Source organism: Protomyctophum parallelum (genome assembly GCF_964188405.1).
Source record: "Protomyctophum parallelum genome assembly, chromosome: 1".
In the NCBI taxonomy this organism is placed as follows: Eukaryota; Metazoa; Chordata; class Actinopteri; order Myctophiformes; family Myctophidae; genus Protomyctophum; species Protomyctophum parallelum.
The window spans coordinates 44,895,151-44,916,130 of NC_139697.1; the positions used below are offsets into that span (position 1 = coordinate 44,895,151).

The 20,980-nt window shown below is 43.5% G+C and overlaps 1 protein-coding gene across 1 annotated transcript in view; it reads left to right on the forward strand.

Annotated features, from left to right (window-relative positions):
- Nucleotides 1–387: 387 nt before the first annotated feature.
- Nucleotides 388–20,980, forward strand: part of syngap1a (synaptic Ras GTPase activating protein 1a) — a 32,702-nt gene continuing 12,109 nt past the window's right edge. Inside the window, exons 1-13 of the mRNA XM_083766915.1 lie at nt 388–450; nt 1,443–1,564; nt 3,962–4,115; nt 10,530–10,628; nt 10,781–11,020; nt 12,747–13,082; nt 14,175–14,319; nt 14,847–14,991; nt 15,297–15,533; nt 16,369–16,570; nt 17,942–18,132; nt 18,986–19,190; nt 19,535–19,999. Of these exons, the coding sequence (XP_083623041.1) occupies nt 406–450; nt 1,443–1,564; nt 3,962–4,115; nt 10,530–10,628; nt 10,781–11,020; nt 12,747–13,082; nt 14,175–14,319; nt 14,847–14,991; nt 15,297–15,533; nt 16,369–16,570; nt 17,942–18,132; nt 18,986–19,190; nt 19,535–19,999 (2,586 nt within the window). The 5' untranslated portion in view covers nt 388–405. The remainder of the gene's footprint in view (nt 451–1,442; nt 1,565–3,961; nt 4,116–10,529; nt 10,629–10,780; nt 11,021–12,746; nt 13,083–14,174; nt 14,320–14,846; nt 14,992–15,296; nt 15,534–16,368; nt 16,571–17,941; nt 18,133–18,985; nt 19,191–19,534; nt 20,000–20,980) is intronic.

Here is a 20,980-nt window from a genome sequence, read left to right on the forward strand (position 1 = left end):
ATGCTTCAGTTAAGGAACTGCATGCAGGTGAGTACTGGAGCACTTACATATAGGTGCTCCAGTACTGTCTGTGGGGTTTCTCATTCAGAAGTGGTTCATAGTTGTTAATTGGATTACTCAGTCCTTCTGAGAGCACTGACCTCCTGGTGGACAGGGGGGCTGAAGCGCATGAGACCCTGTGTCAACACTGTTAGTTAGAGCTGCAGGTGAGCTTCTCGCTCAGACGGCACTGGTCAGAGTATTGGTTTTCTTTTCTTTTCTTTATTTCTGTCACTGTTGGCCTCTTGTCTGGTTGTTTATACATAAATGTCTTCCCTACGTATACTCTTCCCTATTAATCCGTTCTTTGTCTTTCTCCTAGACAAACACTTGCAGGCCAAGTTTGCCTCTGCCAGAGAGTCAAGCATGGAAACGCCTCCCAACGCCACACCACAACCCTTCAGACAGCCAGTGAGTTCACCAACCTCCTCTTGTCGCCCCTTGGGGTGCAGCCGGGGTGCATGCGGTCAGGCTTCATGAAACAGTGAATGAGTAATGTTCTTTGTGTTGGCGCCCGTCAGGAAGGTGTCCTTCATGAGCAACGGGCTGCTCCAACACCCCAGTGGAGCTGCTCAATGACGTGTCAATGTCACCAACACAGAAACTCATTTAGCTCTCTCTTCGTTTTATATGAATAATCCGTGTTCTCCTCAGTGGGAATTTGTTTCTAATGAGAAAACCTTAAAAAAAAAATCTATAACGCATTGTCTAGAATAAAGTCACATAATTAGGTTTCTGGCTATGCGTTTCAGTATATTATTGGTTTGTTTAATCACTTCTGACAATACTAATTATGGTATTCTGCAACTTGGCAGAGTAGTAAAAGGCAATAGCTTCATTCTACTCTTTATTTCTATTAAAAGTTCTTGTTCAATGCCTTTCAATGGCTTTAGATGGACAGTAAGTCTATCTCATGCTGAATGACTTTGAATTGTCGTGTATGCTGTGCATAGAATGTGCAATATAAATAAACTTGCCTTTAGGGCTGTCACAATTACAAATTTAAGATGATGATTAATTATCACAAATAATTGCGATTAACCATTTTTATTGCATTGAACAATGGAACTTTACAATTTGTATTTGTCCTAATCACAAATTGCACAGCGCAGATTTAAGAATTCTTTATAAATGTTTTTCTTTCCAAACAATTTACAAAATAGTGGAAATAGTTGATCGCTGAGCGTGTTGTATAATCTTGTAGATCTGCTATTTTTGGAAAAATGTTGAAAATCTATGGACATTTTTCAACACGGGAGCATTAATTATACGATTAGGCAAATATGCAATTATGACAGGCCTTGCCTACTGCGTTACAGACATCCTCCAGTGTTTGTAACGGCTACGAAATGTCTTCTATTGTGCTCTTACAGACTGTTCCTTTCTCTTTGTTGAATTTCAAGAGTTTTCTCAATCGGAGATTGAAGAGCTCCATCAAGAGGGCTAAAAGTCAGCCAAAATTGGATCGGACTAGCAGCTTCCGTCAAATGATTTTACCTCGTTTCCGAAGTGCGGACCAAGAGAGGTGAGATCTTTTTGTTAACTGTCCAATTAGCGTGCATAGTCTGTGATTAAAAGCCAAATTGTCCAATTAGCGTGCATTAGTTATGATTAAAAGCCTTTATGGTGCCCCCCCCCTGTGATGCCATTTCCCCAGCCGGGTCATACCAAAGACAATAAGAATGGCCCAATGGCTCCCTGCTTGGCACTCTGTATCAAGGGTTGGATTGGGGGTAAGTCCCTGCGACATACTAGCGTCATGTCCAGGAGTGTACTTGTACATCATGTCCAGGGGATGTACTTGTATATCAAAGCACCTCCCGCCACAGAAACAGGAGATGGGCTCCTGCCCTATGGGCCTGAAAGGCTCGGCTAGGCTTACTGGTTTGTTGTGATGCCATTGTGGTGGTGTTAATGGCCTCTTGTACACAAGTACTGTCACATGAACACAGGCAATACGTAGCAAGGTACGGGAGTGAGCTACCCAGTGTGTAAGTCAGTTGGATCAGCGGTTCTACAAAAATATCTATAAATCCAGAAATGCCCATATTGGATAGCCCAATAGAATTACGAGGCATTCGCTCTTATTGCACACATTTTGATGGGATGCATATCAGCCGGCTGTGCTGGGATACACTTCAAATATACTGTAGGTCTCCATACTCCTATATGTCTAAATGAATGAGGCCTTTTATCCTGAAGGGTCCAAGGTCACATTGGGATCAGAGCTCCACAAACACACTGTAAAATCTACCGTGTTTATTCATCCATTTTAACTGTTTTTTTTTTTTATAATCTTTATCCCACGTTTTTGCAACGCATTTTTTCACCCAGTGTCAATCATTCAACGTAATCCTGGGCACTACACTTCCTCTGCCAACCTGGGGGGGGGGGGGGAGGGGGGCAGCAGACTGAGCTCATGCTTCAATCTATGCATGAGGAGTCCAAGCTGCTTCTTTTCACAGGGGGGGGGAGTTTCCCCGGCCAGACATAGCGCGTGGAAGGATCACGTCATTCCGCCCAGCAGTCGACCCGGCTGGCCAGGTGGAGGTAGTTTAGGTAGACCAGGATTACTGCATGTTTTTTTGTGCGGGTACCTTACCCTAGGGGACACGGGGAGAACATGCAAACTCCACACAGAAAGGCATCTTGAGAGGATGCACGATTAACACGTGGACCAAAAGGGTTTACCGCCGGGTCCATTTGGTTAAATGAACACTGAGGATTTTACTATGTGGTTTGGATCCAGTCCAGTGACTGCTGCACACATGGGAGACAAAGTGAGAGGGCAGAGTGGGGGGAAAATGATGCTGACACAGATTAAAATAAATAAAGAAATAAATAAAACGAAACAAAGCACAACCCTAGCAGATGCATAATGGACATTTCCAGGGCAGGGATGTGTGGGTGTGGGACTGTGGGTGCACCACGAGATGTGATCTCAACATACATCAGACATTCATGATCACATCGAAATGAGGTTGGCTGTAGTCTGCCTTAACACGCCGGGCGCCACAGTAGCGTTTTAGTTCATAATTCTCATGAATAAGGGATTTTCATTGTCAAAATGATACAGAACTGAAAAGTGTGACCGCAGACTTACAGGGCATTGCAATATTAGATATAATATATATATGCGACAGATAAAAGCTAGACTCTCTATACTAGCAAACCTTAAAAATCACACCCCTGTGAACTGAGCGGTGCAACTATGAACTGTACTGTAGTAGGGTACAGGCTTTAGGTCCGACTGTCATTAGAACGACAACCTACCTCAAACACTAACCTAAGCATAACCGCAAGCACGGGAGCAGCGCATGTTCAACCACATGTCCGACCGTTGTTACCGCATGTCGGACCTTTGGTGTGTAGGATCGACGTGTGCATCCCCTATTCCCCTGTAGTACTCGTACTGCACTGTCTGTACTACTCATATACTGTAGGCCTACTGTACTGTACTGTACTGTACTGTATACTCAGTGGTCTGTACTGTACTGCTCGGAAAATGAGCATTTTAGATTACGTTCAAAATTGTACCTAGTTTAAAAAGCTGAATTGCCCCCTCCTGCATTGTGACTCACTTTGTGTATTCTCATTTAGTGAGTTCTATGAAATCTTCAATCCTTACCTGACAACATGAAGACTTGGCATCAGTACTAATTAAAAACAAACTAAAACACTGTAACCATTGACTACATTTGATCTCATGGACTTCTAAATGCATATAATCATGCCTGTTGCATTTTGTAATTTTATCCGACAGTGTGTGGGTGTGTAATTGTAACTTTGTATATGTTTTTTTTCTTTTATCTATTGTGCTATTTTAATTGTTTTCTGCCAAAGTGACTGCAGGTGGAAATTAGATATAAGTAACATTTGCAGAGAATTGATCTTACATAAAGCTCTCCCCGTGTCTTCCCAGGACACGTCTGATGCAGAGCTTCAAAGAATCTCACTCCCATGAGTCTCTGCTCTCCCCCAGCAGTGCGGCAGAAGCTCTAGACCTAGTCCTGGACGAAGATGCCGTGATCAAACCTGTCCATTCCAGCATACTGGGACAGGAGTACTGCTTTGAGGTTTTGAACTTGTATTTTAACGTTGTCTTAACCCATTCTGACCGGGCACCCATTTTGGTGTCAGCATCACGTCATGCTTTAGCTATTTAAAAATAGCAGATCTACAAGCTCATATCGCGCCACCGAGTGGCGCGATACGAGCTTGTAGGTCTGCTATTTTTGAAAAATCGAAGAGCGACTGACATTTCTAGAATCTGATCTCAGGTCAGAATGGGTTAATCAGACCAGTGTGTGTCCAGTGGAAACCTCGTTATGAATCTGATCTCAGGTCAGAATGGGTTAAATGTTAACCCGTCCATCCAGTTATTACATTGGCCCGGGGTGCAGTCCGCAGAGAGAGAGAAAAATGAGATGAGAGAAAAACGTAGGACAAAGAAGAATAGTCTCAGTCACACCGTCTGTCAACAGCCTGATCGATTCTCCTGAGCCCTGTGTCTTTCTACTTTGTGTCTGACAATTTTATATAGGATATCCACCAATATTACAAACGCCAATAGTTGTGAATCCATTATGTTAGGGGCACAAGCGCACACACACACGCACACACACACACACACGGCTGGCTGGTCGAAGGCAGTTTTGCTCTGGCTGTGATTGTGTGCATTGCAGAGCCGTGGCTGTGGATGTCAGAGCGGTGAATGAGGACGGGGTTGAGGAAAAGGGATACAATGGCAGCACCATTCGCTATAGAGGAACCTATAGACACCTTTAGAACATGTTCCAACCTTTTTGTCTAGACGACCTATTCTAGCCCTAGTCATACTGACCCGATTGGCTCCTCTGGCCAATGGGACACCAAGTAACGGCAAAGCTGCCCTCTGGCCAATGGGAAGGGGAGAGGCAAATATCAGACAGACGGCGCAGGGGGAGAACACGACGAAGACCGCGCACACAAACAACGGCCGCAAGGTTGTGACACAAACATACACGTTACTAAAATAATAATCGTACTAATATGGGGGGGGGGAACACAATGGAGACAGTGCTTCTTTCACCTGACAAATATCACTGTGGTCATTTCTTATTTTTCTTCTCGGCGACCCCCAGTTTGAGATAGCCTGACCCCACCAGATTAAAAAACAACTTTAGTTTTTTTCAACCAAGGTTCATGTTATAGGTTGTTATTAGAGAAACTAAAAGGTGAGTGTTAATTTTCTTTCATTTGCTGCTTTCTTTCGTTTTGGGGATTTTAGCAGTTTCTGACAGGGGGGCGGGGGCATTCGAGCATGGGGTTAAATATGTATTTCTTTACCAAATGTGATGGTGATTTATTTATTTATTATTTACTATAGTCCTAATAAACCCCAGGAAATTACATCTGGCCACAGAAGATCACATGATCTACTGAATGTGAAGGTAGCCTACTGGGGGAAGGCTTATACTGTGTGTATAGGCTCAATATGTCAGTTTGTCACATTCAATAGATCCTGTGATCTTTTGTGGCCAGATGTAATTTCTTGGGGTTTATTAGGACTATAGTAAATAATAACTAGAAAATTCGCAATTTAAAAAAATTGCAGAGTGTGGTTGCCGCAGTGGCTTACATATGCCCCTCCCACTAGTATTGCCAGCCAATTACAATTTCAAGTCACGCCTTAGATCATGCGTAAGTAATTCGGAGGGGATTTAACCCCCGAAATTCATGTTTTTGCGACAAGCGGTTACATTTCTCGCATTTGCGGCGCCCCCTATAGATGAAAATGGAATTGCTTTTAGAACTTGGTTGATTGAACCACCCCGGACATGTGATTCAAATTTGGGATGGATTGGACATTCCGTTCGTGATTTATGGCATTTTTTGTGATATAGGCCCCTCCTACTAACTTCGGAAGACGATTACGGCCGAACGATACGCACTTTCAAAATTCTGCGGCTCAGTTTTAATTGGATGGGTCCAGAGATCACGTGTGCCGATTTCTGTGAGATTTGGACAAAATCTGTAGGAGGAAAAGCAAAAAGTGTGTTTTGGACAGAATTCAAAATGGCGGAAAATCTATCATGGCGGAAATGGGCGTGGCCTATATGGGGAGATGCGTCATGACCCAAGGAATCCAGGGAAAAAATAATTTTGATTTTACGACCTACGGTTCAAGAGTTATAAGCCAAAAGGTAAAGTGGGCTGTTATAGCGCCACCATGAGGCCGACCGATAAAATTTTAGGGTTAAATAATTTTAGGGATAATGTTGAAATATCCCTAAAAGTTTTGTAACTATAGTGATTACAGTCTCCGAGGAACAAATACTTTTATGTGAATTTTTGCCTTTTCCCATTCATGTCAATGGGGACATTTAATTCACTAATAAATTCATATCAATTAAACTATACAACATTTCTCTTAACAAAATACAAGCACACGATTCCCGATTTTTCCGGTCAATTTGACATATGGCTCAAGTGCGTACAGCGTACAGTGTGGGAGGTATAAAGCGTCAAAATAAAGACTACTCCAGTGAGAAAATAACTAGAAAGAGGCAATTCTGGGAAATTGCAAAGTGTGGTTGCCCACATCGCACCCGTCGAAAATGGAATCGCTTTTGTCTCTGCGTTGATGAAACCACCCTCGACATGTGATTCAAATTTGGGATGGATCGGACATTCCGTGCGTGAATTGTGGCGTTTTTTGTAAAATAGGCCCCTCCCACTAACTTGGGAAGACGATTACGACCGAACTATACAGAAGATAGCTGTTTTAATCGGATAGGTTGGCTGATATAGGCCCCTCCCAGTAATTATACCAGCCAATTACAATGTCAAGTCATCCTTTGTGATCATGCATAAGTCATTCAAAGAGGATTTCCCCCCCCCAAAATCATGTTTTTGCAACAAACGGGTATAGGCCCCTCCCAGTAATTTTGCCAGCCAATTACAATGTGAAGTCACCCTTTGTGATCATGCGTAAGTCATTCAAAGGGGATTTCCCCCCCAAAATCGTGTTTTTGCAACAAACGGGTAATTGTTTTTGCAATTGTAGCGCCCCCTATGGATGGAAATGGAATTGCTTTTGGCTCTGTGTTGATTAGGCCATCATCAACATGTGATTCAAATTTGGGGAGGATTGGACTTTCCGTTCGTGATTTGTGCAATCTTTTGTAAAATAGGCCCCTCCCACTAACTTTGGAAGCTGATTACGGACGAATGATATGGAATATGGAATTTCTGACTGTGCTGTTTTCATCGGATAGGTCCCGAGATCATGTGTACCGATTTCTGTGAGATTTGGACAAAATCTGTAGGAGGAGGAGCAAAAAGTGTGTTTTGAAGAACATTCAAAATGGCGGGAAATCTATCTAGACGCAAATGGGCGGGGCCTATATGGGGAGATGCGTCATGACCCAAGGAATCCAGGGAAAAAATATTTTTGATTTTACGACCTACGGTTCAAGAGTTATACCCCAAAAGGTAAAGTTGGCTGTTATAGCGCCACCATGAGGCAGAACGTTATACTTCTAAGGTAATTAATTTTAGTAATTATTATGAATCTCTCCTCCAAGTCTTGTAAGTATAGCCCTTACGGTCTCAGAGGAAAAAATACTTGAAAGTGAGTTTTTGCATTTTCCCATTCATGTCTATGGGGAAATTTAATGCACTAATTAATTCATATCAATTAAACTATCCAACAAATGTCTTATCCCAATACACGCACACGATTCCCGATGTAGCCCGTCGTTTTGACATATGGCTCGAGTGCATGCGACAAAAACTGTGGGAGGTATAATGCGGCAAAATAAAGTTTATCTATAATAAAAATAACTAGAAAGAGGCAATTCTGGGAAATTGCAAAGTGTGGTTGCCCACATCGCACCCGTCGAAAATGGAATCGCTTTTGTCTCTGCGTTGATGAAACCACCCTCGACATGGGATTCAAATTTGGGATGGATCGGACATTCCGTGCGTGAATTGTGGCGTTTTTTGTAAGATAGGCCCCTCCCACTAACTTGGGAAGACGATTACGACCGAACGATACAGAAGATCTAAATTCTGATTGTGCTGTTTTAATCGGATAGGTCCGGAGATCATGTGTACCGATTTTTGTGAGATTTGGACAAAATCTGTAGGAGGAGGAGCAAAAAGTGTGTTTTGAACAAAATTCAAAATGGCGGGAAATCTATCTAGACGCAAATGGGCGTGGCCTATATGGGGAGATGCGTCATGACCCAAGGAATCCAGGGAATTTTTATTTTTTATTTTACGACCTACGCTTAAAGAGTTATACCCCAAAAGGTAAAGTTGGCTGTTATAGCGCCACCATGAGGCAGAACGTTATACTTCTAAGGTAATTAATTTTAGTAATTATTATGAATCTCTCCTCCAAGTCTTGTAAGTATAGCCCTTACGGTCTCAGAGGAAAAAATACTTGAAAGTGAGTTTTTGCATTTTCCCATTCATGTCTATGGGGAAATTTAATGCACTAATTAATTCATATCAATTAAACTATCCAACAAATGTCTTATCCCAATACACGCACATGATTCCCGATGTAGCCCGTCGTTTTGACATATGGCTCGAGTGCGTGCGACAAAAACTGTGGGAGGTATAATCCGGCAAAATAAAGTTTATCTAGTATAATAAGAAGAAATAAAAGGTCACTAAAGCAATAGTATGGTTGCCCTCAGGGCAACCACACTAATAATAAAGTGTCACAGTTACAAGAGTCTGGTTGCCCATTCGGGCAACCACACTAATAATAAAGTGTCACAGTTACAAGAGTCTGGTTGCCCATTCGGGCAACCACACTAAATAAAAAAATCGCCATAATATTTTGTAAAAAAATACATATTTATCCCCATGCTCGAATGCCCCCGCCCCCCTGTCAAAAACTGCTAAAATCCCCAAAACGAAAGAAAGCAGCAAATGAAAGAAAATGAACACTCACCTTTTAGTTTCTCTCATAACAACCTAAAACATGAACCTTGGTTGAAAAAAACTAAAGTTGTCATTTAAAGATGGGGCGCTATTGCGTTCACAATACAGCCTCCATGGATTGGCGTTGAAACCAATCAGTGGAATCAGACGAACCAATCGGTGGCAGATACGGGCGGGATCTTGGCGAGACCGGGTGTGACGTACGGCATCGAGAAGCGCCTGTTGAAATTGTATTTCCCCCGCTGCCTTAAAACTGGAAAATCGTCTTCTATTCTTGAAAGCAAGCGAAGGCATGACCTACACATCTGACGCGATAGTGAGGTTTTATTGTGTTTTGAATGTTAAACCTAATGCTATCAGGGTGTTCGTTAACACTTTTTCGTTTGCGGGGGTTAGTCCTTACTTTCCTGTTGTCGCAGCTACTATAGGTCATGTAGACGTCAATATGATTTAGCACGCCCCAGGTGATGAACAGACGGTCCCATCCAATCATCTGCCTATAGTAGCTTGAGATTTTCAGCGATTGGGCTGCAGAGCTGCTTCCATCTGGCGTAGTCGGGTTAAGTTTGATGAGCATTAGGCCATGACTTCCATTTTATAAAATGTTATCTCTGGGCCCGCAGCCCATGTTGGGAACAAGTTCAATCGAACACATGTGCAGGCCCATAGTCCCATACTAGCCTGGGTCTACACTCTAGTCTACACCATAAACTAGGCCCATGCCTCCTTTTCTCTTGAATAATAAAACACCACCATAACAAAATGGAACAAATCCAGCCTACGGGATCATGTCTGTTCAATGCAAGGGGTTAGAGGTGAACGACGCACCATGTAACCACCTCCGCCAGCATTCCCCTTCACCCACAAACGCAAGTTATGTAGCTGCCCGTAATAATGAGTCATTTCCCAGAAGGTAATGCAGAATCATCATGGGATACGATGTTGTCTCCAGTCATTACACATTCGGCATAGGATCTGTATTTACGGTACATGCTTAATTACAGCGTCGCCCAAAGGGTGTACTTTCTGGAAGAAGCTGGGAACATGCACAGTGAAATCCAGAGTGTTCATTTTACTCTGAGAGTGATGTAATAGACCCGACCGTTAAGGGTCAATTATAACACACTTCAATATACACACCAGATTTGACTGTGTACTGTACATACACCGGGGAGCTGCCTAGTAAAACATTAGCATTTTACTCTTAGTAATGATGCAGCTCCACTGTGACCGTTGGGAATTATGAGTGCCTTGCTCAAAGTGTATCTATGCAGGAGTTTTTAGAGTGTTCATCATACCCCACCCCCCACTTGCATTTAGTGTGCGTTAAATTTAAAATAAATACGGGCATGTCCCTCAAATTCTGTGTACTTTTTTTATCATCGCTATCGTAAACCTTGAATTTATTTTGTCACAAGCTCTTAATACTTTCCATTGGTTAAATGTTTATAAAAACCCTCAGGCAGACTTATACTCCTGTATCCACTGTCGACCTTTTCAGAAAAGGTTTCTGCCTGCCGGGGATAATGGTGTGTGCTTTGTGTCTGCAGGTGACGACTAATTCAGGGACAAAATGCTTTGCGTGTCGCTCAGCTTCAGAGAGGGACAAATGGATCGAGAATTTGCAGCGAGCTGTCAAACCGAACAAGGTACAGTAAGACCCATAAGTGGTTGAAAAGAGAGTGGAACTAAACAAAAAAAACATCTGAATCGAGGCCAAACTTTCTCTCATCTCAAGAGAGAAACTAAAAGCATTTAGTGGGGGAAGTGACACCATTTATAACATGACTTTCTTTTATAGGATAACAGCAGAAGAGTGGAGAATGTGCTCAAGCTGTGGATCATCGAAGCTCGGGACCTTCCGACGAAGAAGCGGTACTATTGTGAGCTGTGTCTGGACGACATGCTGTACGCACGCACCACCAGCAAGCCCCGCACAGACACCGTGTTCTGGGGAGAGCACTTTGAGTTCAACAACTTGCCGACAATCCGTAGCCTTCGTTTGCACCTCTACAAAGAAACGGACAAAAAAAGACGCAAGGTACATTAAGTCTATTCATTCTACACTTAACTTTCCGTTTATCCATGACACTCTTTTTACTGTGCCATATTGCACAAGATATGTGCAAAATGACTTGCTATGCTGTACTGTAGTGAAATAAGTTGTACTGTTACGTAAGGCACATTTAAAACATTCTTTATTGTAAGATTTCAACTTGTGGATGGCATAGAGGCATTGTAATGAGTGCCAATATTCACTTTATTTACATTGCAAAGTCGTTTTTTTTTCTATCTCATGAATATTAATAATTCAATTGTGTAATTAAGAGCAAAAGAATACACAAGAGAGTAATTTAGACCCAAAGTCCTTTGGGGTATTTGATTTATACTTTCCCATCATTTATTTTATTTTTCTTACAACATAACGCTACAGTACATATCTGTCTCACTGACATCTTTTTAAAGTTGGAGCCATCCACTGGGCACCAATCCGGTCTGCTACTGGCACTCCTCCTCCTCCAATCATCCCCCCCCCCCCACACACACACACACACACACACACGGGCGGCGGCGGTGGCTCAGGGGTAGAGTGCCTGGATGGTAACCGTAAGGTTGCCAGTTCGAACCCGGGCTCCCCCAGAGTTACTGTCGAAGTGTCCTTGAGCAAGACACTGAACCCCTAATTGCTCCCGATGTGCTAGTTGGTGCCTTGCATGGTTTCCGCTGCCATCGGTGTATGAATGTGTGTGTGAATGGGTGAATGTAATGCACAATCTCTGTAAAGCGCCTTGGATAAAGGCGCTATATAAATGCACCATTTACCATTTACCATTTACACAGACACACACACACACGGGGGCGATATCGTCCGGTACTGATAATCTGAGAATGTGGCCGATATTATCTGTGCATCCCTAATAAGCGGTGGTGCTGTACCATGTGATATTGGACCTGGTGTGCTGTCACTCTTGCCTTTGGTCTCATGCTTATGACCACAGCAAACCAGTGCCCATATCTTACAATAATACTGTAGCACAGTAAAAAAAATAATTGGGGACATTTTCGTCGCTGTCGGGTAGAAACATCTCAACTGCATATTCTATAACTTGTGTTTTTTCCGTAAATGAATGTCCTATACATGATCATATTACAGCGTCAAAAGGTAGTACATCCACAAGCTCGGAACGCGGTGTGTACGAGGCGACGCATTCCGAGCTTGTCGATCTGCTACTTCTGTTGGTTTTGAATTTCTGGTACTGAAAATGGCTCATCTACAAGCTCAAAGTACATTGCATGTTTTGAGCTTGTAGATGAGCTATTTTAGCAAATTTTATTTTATTTTAAATTTGTGAAAAAGGATATCTCACATTAATAAAAAACGTATTTTGATCGTGCAAGTGGTAGTGTGCGGGTGTAATCTTTCCAGATTCATCTCACCTATTTTGATCCAAATTAAAATATTTTACACTTTTACCAAAAATAAGTATGCCATAGGTATTTATGCATTCAGCAAAAATGTTTAACCAAATTATTTAATTGCGAAATATCAAATGTATCAGACAGTGTACCTTTCCCAATAATAAAGAAGAGCATGCATTTATTTAAATCTGACCAGAAGTAGGGATATAACACATCTCTACCGGCGAGAAAAGGTCATGATCAGAGTGGGGGGATATCAAGTTTTGTCCTCCGATACCTTCCTTACTAAGGAACAACTGTGTACTTGAACCTGTAGTGATTCTACCATATTTTATTTCCCAATCAAGGAAAAGAGCACATACCTTGGCCTGGTGAGCATCCCCATCTCCAGCATCACCGGCAGACAGTTTGTAGAGCAGTGGTATCCCGTCATACAGTCCAGCGTCTTGGCCAAGAGTGGCGGCGTCGGGAGCGGCAAAGTAATCAACGCCTCGCTCCGCGTCAAGTCCCGCTACCAGACGATGAACATCCTCCCCATGGAGCTGTACAAGGAGTTCGCCGAGTACACCACCAACAACTACCGGACACTGTGCGCCGTCCTGGAGCCGCTGCTCAGCGTCAAGAGCAAAGAGGAGGTGGCGTTTGCCCTGGTGCACATCCTGCAAAGCACAGGGAAGACCAAGGTGAGGTCGGTTGGCAGTGGTCAAAGACATGATGTAACATGTTTATTTTTAACTTTTTTTTTTTAATAATTTATATTTTTTGTCCCACGATTTTGTAACCCATTTTTCACCCCTGTGTCAATCATCCTGTGATGTGATCCTGGGCTCTACACACCCTCCGCCAACCTAGGGAGAGCAACGGACTTAACTCATGCTTCCTTCATGCTTGAGTGTCCAAGTTGCTCCTTTACACCTGACAGGGGGGAGTTTCCCTGGTTGGACGTAGCGCGTGTGAAGGAACACGTTATTCCGACCAGTTCCTTTCCCCTCCATCAGGCGTCCCGGTTGGCCAGGGGGAGGCAGTTTAGAGACCAGGATTACTGCATGTTTTTGTGAGGGTACCTACCCTAGGGGACACGGGGAGAACATGCAAACTCCACACAGATTTTATTTTATTTTTAACTTTATCTTATTCATGTTAAAGTATCACAAAGAAAGCCAAAATCATAGGAAATTAAGTGGCTATCCTACTGTACATAAGTGATGCTCTGAATAAATCAGAGAACCGCAACATGGGGCAAAACCAGCATCAGTGTTTAACCTTTATTTTGGCATGAATGCGCTATGTTGGGAATGTCCAAGATCCCATTGTAATAATCGGTGGGATCTGAAGAATAAATAATTACTTACTCATTTTTATTTTCATGCTTCACAGAAAGTGCTACATGTAAACGGCCCTTTCGCTTATAGTGTCATCCAAAAACACACATGCAATCGTAAATTAATGTAACTAAATGATATTAACACAATTACCCCCAAGCAAATAATAACAAAATAAAACAATTGAACAATAACTTTCTTTGGGATAATATAATGTAAAATACGGTAGTATACTGTATATTTGCCACACTTAAATAATCATAGGTTGTAATAATTCTGGCCAAGACTACATTCACTTGTGTCAAGCTGTATACCATGAAATGATGATGAGTTTGAATCAGTCCCAGGCCTGCATTGACACCCATTCACCTTTGTGACTATCTATACATTGTGTGTTTTTTTTTAATTATAATTATTATTTTGTGACTTTTTTTGTGACTGATCTCTTTTCAGGAGTTCCTGTCTGATATGGCGATGAGTGAGGTTGACCGATACATGGACCGGGAGCATATGATCTTTCGGGAGAACACCCTTGCAACTAAGGCTGTCGAAGAGTACCTCAAATTGATAGGTCACAGATACCTCAAGGATGCCGTAGGTAAAACACTGTGTAATGTAGTATTTTCACAGCAGATTTCTAATCTGTCACCATGGACACCAGCTGGTCTAGGGGTGGAAGATTGGAATAATGGGTGGTGCTTACCTATTGCCTTTGGCCCCTTTTCCACCAAAATAACTGGTCCTAGAACTGGTTCCGTTTTAGATTCTTGGAACCTTGGTCCTTTCACGGAACCGGTGGCCATTTTTTGGATCCAGTTCCAAACCAACTTTTAGCGTTTTGATTTCCAGTGGAAAAACTCTGAACTGGTTCAATATTAGGTGGGAAAAAATTACTGGACTGTAATATATAATATGAAATATCTTTACATTGGACAAAACATTTTCAGATGGGGGAGGGGGGGGGGGGGGGGTGTCGGCAGCCAAATTTTACTTTGGGCTGCTACTGATTTAGAAGGCATTTGCAGAATCGCCCTCAGGTCTTAAAGAAGCGGTGTTGCATTCTTGATTGCATGAAGCAATAGTAATAATAAATTGCACAATAATGAAAACGTGTTTATCTTATAGGTGACTTCATTCGAGCCTTATATGAGTCTGAGGAGAACTGTGAGGTGGACCCCATGCGCGTCCCCCCCTCAGTCCTTGCAGACCATCAAGCCAATCTCCGCATGTGTTGTGAGCTGGCACTCTGCAAGGTCATCAACTCCCTGTGGTCAGTATTACCATTACAGCCATACAGTGTCACGGAATGTGATGATTTTATTGGCCGAGCACAGACTGATGATGTGATTCTTTTGTTGCACATCGTAGTGCTTTTGTTGATTCATACTGTAAAAATCACACTCTTGTGATGAAGTGAGGGGCGCTCTTATCATCATACATCAAATCAAATCATCACATTCCGTGCTACGGACACACACACACAGCTGTACATAGTCCATTTTGTGCTGAATATTTTATTACGATTATAAATCAAATAAAAGGCAATCTTATTTATTTTTTATTTTTTCTCCCCAGCATATTTCCTCGGGAATTAAAGGAAGTTTTTGCCTCATGGAGAGCCAGATGTGCTGAACGGGGGAGGGAAGACCTTGCTGACAGCCTCATCAGTTCTTCCCTCTTCCTTCGCTTTATGTGCCCTGCAATTATGTCCCCTTCCCTCTTTAACCTCACCCAGGAGTACCCCGCTGAACGTACCTCTCGCACACTCACACTTATAGCCAAGGTGATTCAGAACCTGGCCAACTTCAGCAAGTGAGTCACCACCTTCTTTTCCCACCGTTATGGAAGCTATAACATTCTAAATATATTCTACTTGACCTATGGCATGTTGGGGACTGACATTATTCTTGGAATTCAGTGACGGCAAACTCACATTTCAGACTGCTACCGCGTCATATACTAAAAGATATATTGTCAGGTCCAAAGTGAATAGCACTGGGAAGTATCCAATTTCTTTGCAAATAAATATTTTTATATGGACAATCCAATTTATAATAATTAAATATGTATGTTTTAATTCTTCTGGCACCCCGAGATGTACAGACAAGGTTCAGAAATAATTAATTGATAGAGTGCATACAGTACCTCAACCAACACCGACAATTTGTTTAGAGCAGATTACTGTAGATGAGTCATTAATAATGATTATGATGATTATTGCTTGTTTTAAATCAGAAATGAAAATAGAGAAGAGATGCCAATGTAGTGTACTGTATAAGAATATGCATTAATAGCATCAATTAAGCTACATTTATTGTTTGACTAGATTTTCAAACGCAATAAGAACAGCTATGTACATGCAATACAGAGTGGACAAATTAGGAATGAGTGTTAACTCTTCAACACACAAGTTATGTTTGTATGTGTTTATTGCTCCTAGAGGCTGTTCTCATCATCACGTTAAAAGCAAACTATATTGTGCTTCAGTAGTGCTATTTTTAAATGTTTGTTTCACTTGACCTTATAAAGGGGAGGCGTCCTGTTAAAGAAGGCAAGCCATTACTAGTTATGGTATTGAAAAAAAAATGTTTCTGTCCTCTTTATTTCCATGACTTAACCTGTCTTTGTCATTTATCCACCTCTATAGATTTGGACCTAAGGAGGAATACCTATATTTCATGAATGAGTTCCTGGAGATGGAGTGGGGCTCCATGCAGCAGTTCCTCTATGAGATTTCCAACATGGAGACAGGGGGCAACGCAGGCGGGTTCGAGGGCTACATTGATCTGGGCAGAGAGTTGTCCATGCTCCACAGCTTACTCTGGGAAGTCATGGGCCAGCTCAGCAAGGTAAGTGAAATTGTAAAAAAGGGGGGAAAAAAGCCACTAAAGAAACTTGACCTCTAATAGAAGGCTGAGTATTTGTTCGCCGGAGCTGGCTTTTTTTTTTTTTTTTTTTTTTTTTTAAATAGTTGCCGACGGGAATGGGTGATCAAAAGAAAACCTGCAGGGTTTTTTCTTGCGGACACACCACATACATCTGGAATAAAGCAGTTGTACTGTAGTAATGTAGTCATTTTGAAACGCGCTTGCTGACAGGGACGTGTACATGCATTATTTAATCGAGGCTTACTGCTTGACAGTAGGTTATTTATAAATTATTTATTAATGACCTACTGTCAAACTGTAAGCCCAGCGTGCCGCTGTCTGTGGTGCTATAATGGCCATCTCTCTTTCTCTCTCTCTCTCCGTTTGCAATATCTTTCCGTCCCAATGGAAATATTGCAGGATTATGCTGGACTGGACGGTAATATTGCAGGATTATGCAGGTCTAAGCGACAGGAGCGGGCCGGTGGTCAGAAAGAAATCACAAGTGCTCAGAAATGATACCATTGTGGGCGCTGGTAGGGATGGTCAGAAATCCAACTGGATCGTTGTGGGCGCTAATGGGAATGGTCAGAAATCCAACTGGATCGTTGTGGGCGCTAATAGGAATGGCCAGAAATCCAACTGGATCGGGCGGGAGCGGGACTAAAGGCCTATTCATAGTCCAGTTCTCGGTGATAAAGTGACCAGACCACCGCTTATCACCGAAAACTACAACATGTAGTGATGTCCCTGAGCCGCGGTGAACAGCAGACCACCGCTCTCCCTGCAGCCCTTCTCTCTGTTTTAACTCGGTCACCGAGTTGTGCTGGCTATAGTATATTAGAATAGTTCCAATGAGAGCTCAGATCGCAAAACCACCACGGAGCATAGCCGTGCAAAGCGCTGTCCTCCTGGCCGTGACGAGTGTATGTGTGGGCCGTGACAGAAGAACGGGGAGGCGGGGTTCGCAGGCTCGCAGTATAGCCAGCACAACACAAGTAGCTCCCCCCATTCCTCTGCCTCTCCGTTCATCTGAATTTCTGGGTAAAACGGGGATACAGTCGATATAGGCTCACACTCTCGCCCACACGTTTTGTCCAATGTATTCATGTACTGTAGTAGTATAGTTTATTTGATATGGACAGTTTCACACACCCATGTCATCAACACTGAATTAACAACCATCCAATATCGTAGCTTATATGCTAATTGGCAACACTCCAGGGCCATCTCCCTAGGAGGGTTCATGATGGAAAGTGTATAACTCTGGATTAGAATAAAAAATGTGGTCTGTAAAAATGATTCTGTGTCACACTCACTGGACTCATAATGTTGTTCAAACCATCCTTTTAGGATGCCATTCTGAAACTCGGACCTCTGCCACGGCTACTGAACGACATCAGCGTAGCCCTGAGAAACCCCCAGCTCCACGCGCCGGCCAATCACCAGCCGGAGAGGCCGAAGGATCGATTCTTCTCCCGGCCGTCGTTCAATCGCCTGATGTCGTCGGATTTCCAAAACCTTATGATGCGTGACTTGAACAGGTGATGGGATTTCAACTTAACCCATTTTGGGTGTTATGTTATACTTTAGCTATTGAAAAATAGCAGATCTACAAGCTCATAGCGCGGCACCGAGTGCCGCGCTATGAACTTGTGGGCTATTTTAGAAAAAATCGTGAAAATGTGCCTCAAATCTTTGAATATATATTATTTCAGATGGGGGGTCGGTGGCATGTTAATGGGTTAATGTGGTGTGTTCCTTTTGTATAATAGCCTCTCTTATTGCGTTGTGTTGAAATGAATGAGTGGCAGTCAAATCCCCTTCATATTTCTATTCTGGAATATGGCAGAAAACAGTGCAGGCAGAATTTGAGAGACTTAGGAAGGATAACAGGATTCTATATAAGCCCATAAAAGCTACATGTGATCGCAACAGTGAGCATCGTAAAGCATGAGTAATATTTGGTCGTACACCGGTAAGTAAGTAAGTAAGTAGCCTTGCCGAGCCATGAGGCCCATATCTCTATCTAGCCTATCTCCTGTATCTGTAGCGTGAGGCAGCTTGATGTACAAGTACACCCCCTAGTATGTCGCAGGGACTTACCCCCAATGCTGAGTGTCAAGCAGGGAGGCACTGGGTCCCATTTTTAGAGTCTTTGGTATGACCCGGCCGGGGATCGAACCCCGACCTCCCATAGTCTCAGGGCGGACACTCTAACCACAAGGCCACTGAGCTGGACCGTGCACCGGTGGTGACATGCTGAAATTAGCCGATCTACAAGCTCAAAATGCATCGCGCAGAGACACATTGTGAGCTTGTGGATCGGCTATTTTTGGTGCACGACACCACTCATACTGTAAGTATAAATTGCCATTAATGGTTCTGTTTCTGCAGCTCCATAGACATCTCCCGCCTGCCCTCCCCCACAACGGGGGTATCCGCCGTGGAGGCCCTCTCCTCTCACCTCAACATGAGGCGCCAGCCGGAGCGAGACCTCCGCTCGTCCAGGGAAGTGTTCTACGTGACCCGGCCGCCCTTGGCTCGATCCAGCCCCGCATACTGCACGAGCAGCTCGGACATCACCGAGCCTGACCCAAAGGTACTGTAACTCAATCCAGCCCCTGCATACTGTACGTCCGAGCAGCTCAGACATCACCGAGCCTGACCCAAAGGTACCGTAACGTCGTCTGAATGGGTCATTTGTCTTTGTTCCCACGACCCTGTCGGAGGCATCTCTCATGACCCAGTTTTGGCGCCAGAAATTAAATAAAGCTCTAAATGTTTTCATATGGTTTATTATTATAATTATATTATAATAATAATACAATTTTTTCATTTTTTTTGGGGTAACACTTACACTTTTACATACAATTTCAAAGCGGAAACTCAAGACTGCACTGTTATACAATAAGTACGACCTTTTATCTTTTCCCCCTCCCCAAGATCCACAGTGTTAACAAAAGTGTCTCCATGATGGACCTCCAGGACTCCCGGATGAACAGCGTCTCCAACCTCAACTCCGTGGGGGACATGCTCGCCTCCTCGCAGGCCTCCATCGCCGGCCTGGGCCACAGCTTCGGCAACCTGCAGGGCCCGGGCTGCGGCGGCGGCGGTCCGCTTCGCATGGGAAGCGGGCATATGTCCGCCCCGGGCACGGGGGGCAGCGGGGGCTCCGCTCTGAGGCTGAGCCAGATGGGACACATCGGAGGCCCGACCGAGTCGCTCTCCCAGCAGCAGCAGCAGGCGGCGGCGGCCATGCACTACCCGCTGTCCTTCCAGAACCCCCTGTTCCACCTGGCCGCGCAGAACTCCTCCCCGACTCAACAGCCCCAGCCTGCTCCCCCCCCTCCTCCTCTGCTGCTCGCCCCGGAGCCCGAGAACGGCCACCACAGCGACTACACGTCGCAGGTACAATTGGCAATTTTCGGCATTTAGCACTTAATCCAGAGCTACAAGAACAAAAACGACACGTGGTAATACATCAAATACATAGAAAATCATTAAATGTCATTAATCCATTCTGACCTGAGATCAGATTCATACGAGGTTTCCACTGGACACACACTGGTCTGATTAACCCATTCTGACCTGAGATCAGATTAAAAAAAATGTCAGTCGTTCTTCGATTTTTCAAAAATAGCAGACCTACAAGCTCGTAGCGCGCCACTCGGTGGCGCGCTATGAGCTTGTAGATCTGCTATTTTTCAATAGCTAAAGCATAACATGATGCCAACACCAAAATGGGTTCCCGTTCAGAATGGGTTAAATACATAAATATCACACCCATGTGAAGTGAGTGGTGCAACTCCGTGTGGGGGTAGTCATGAAGAATCATAAGTAAGCTATGAAACTATGAGTATACTCTATACATAGTGCTATGTCTACTCTACATACAATTCTATCTAAAAACGCGCCCAGGGGGGGGGGGGGCGGCCCAGTTCCAGCAAGCCTTCCTGTGTCCGAAACGGTCGAGAAGTGTACCGTGTTGCAACTTTTCGTGCTCGGACATACATTCATACAGACACACATAGCTGCGTAATGGAGCCGAGGCACCGCTCAAAAATGACATAAGTTGATCCTTTGCATAATGCCTGTAAGGTCGTCGGGGCTAGGGTAGATGGCAGGTAGTTGGCTGGTACGATTACACATTTGATGATGAATTGTCACACAAATAATTGCAGTTTTTATGCGTCACATTTAATAATATACTGTCAAAAATAGCGGAAATTAAGCTTGTGGATATGCTTTTTCCGCTATTTCTGTCAAACGTTTGAAAATGTACTGTATGAACATTGAAACCATTACGGTATGACAATTATGCACAGTGCGATTATCTCAAATGATTATCTCAAATAGCTGTGGGGGTGATTGGGTGATTACGGTATTTGA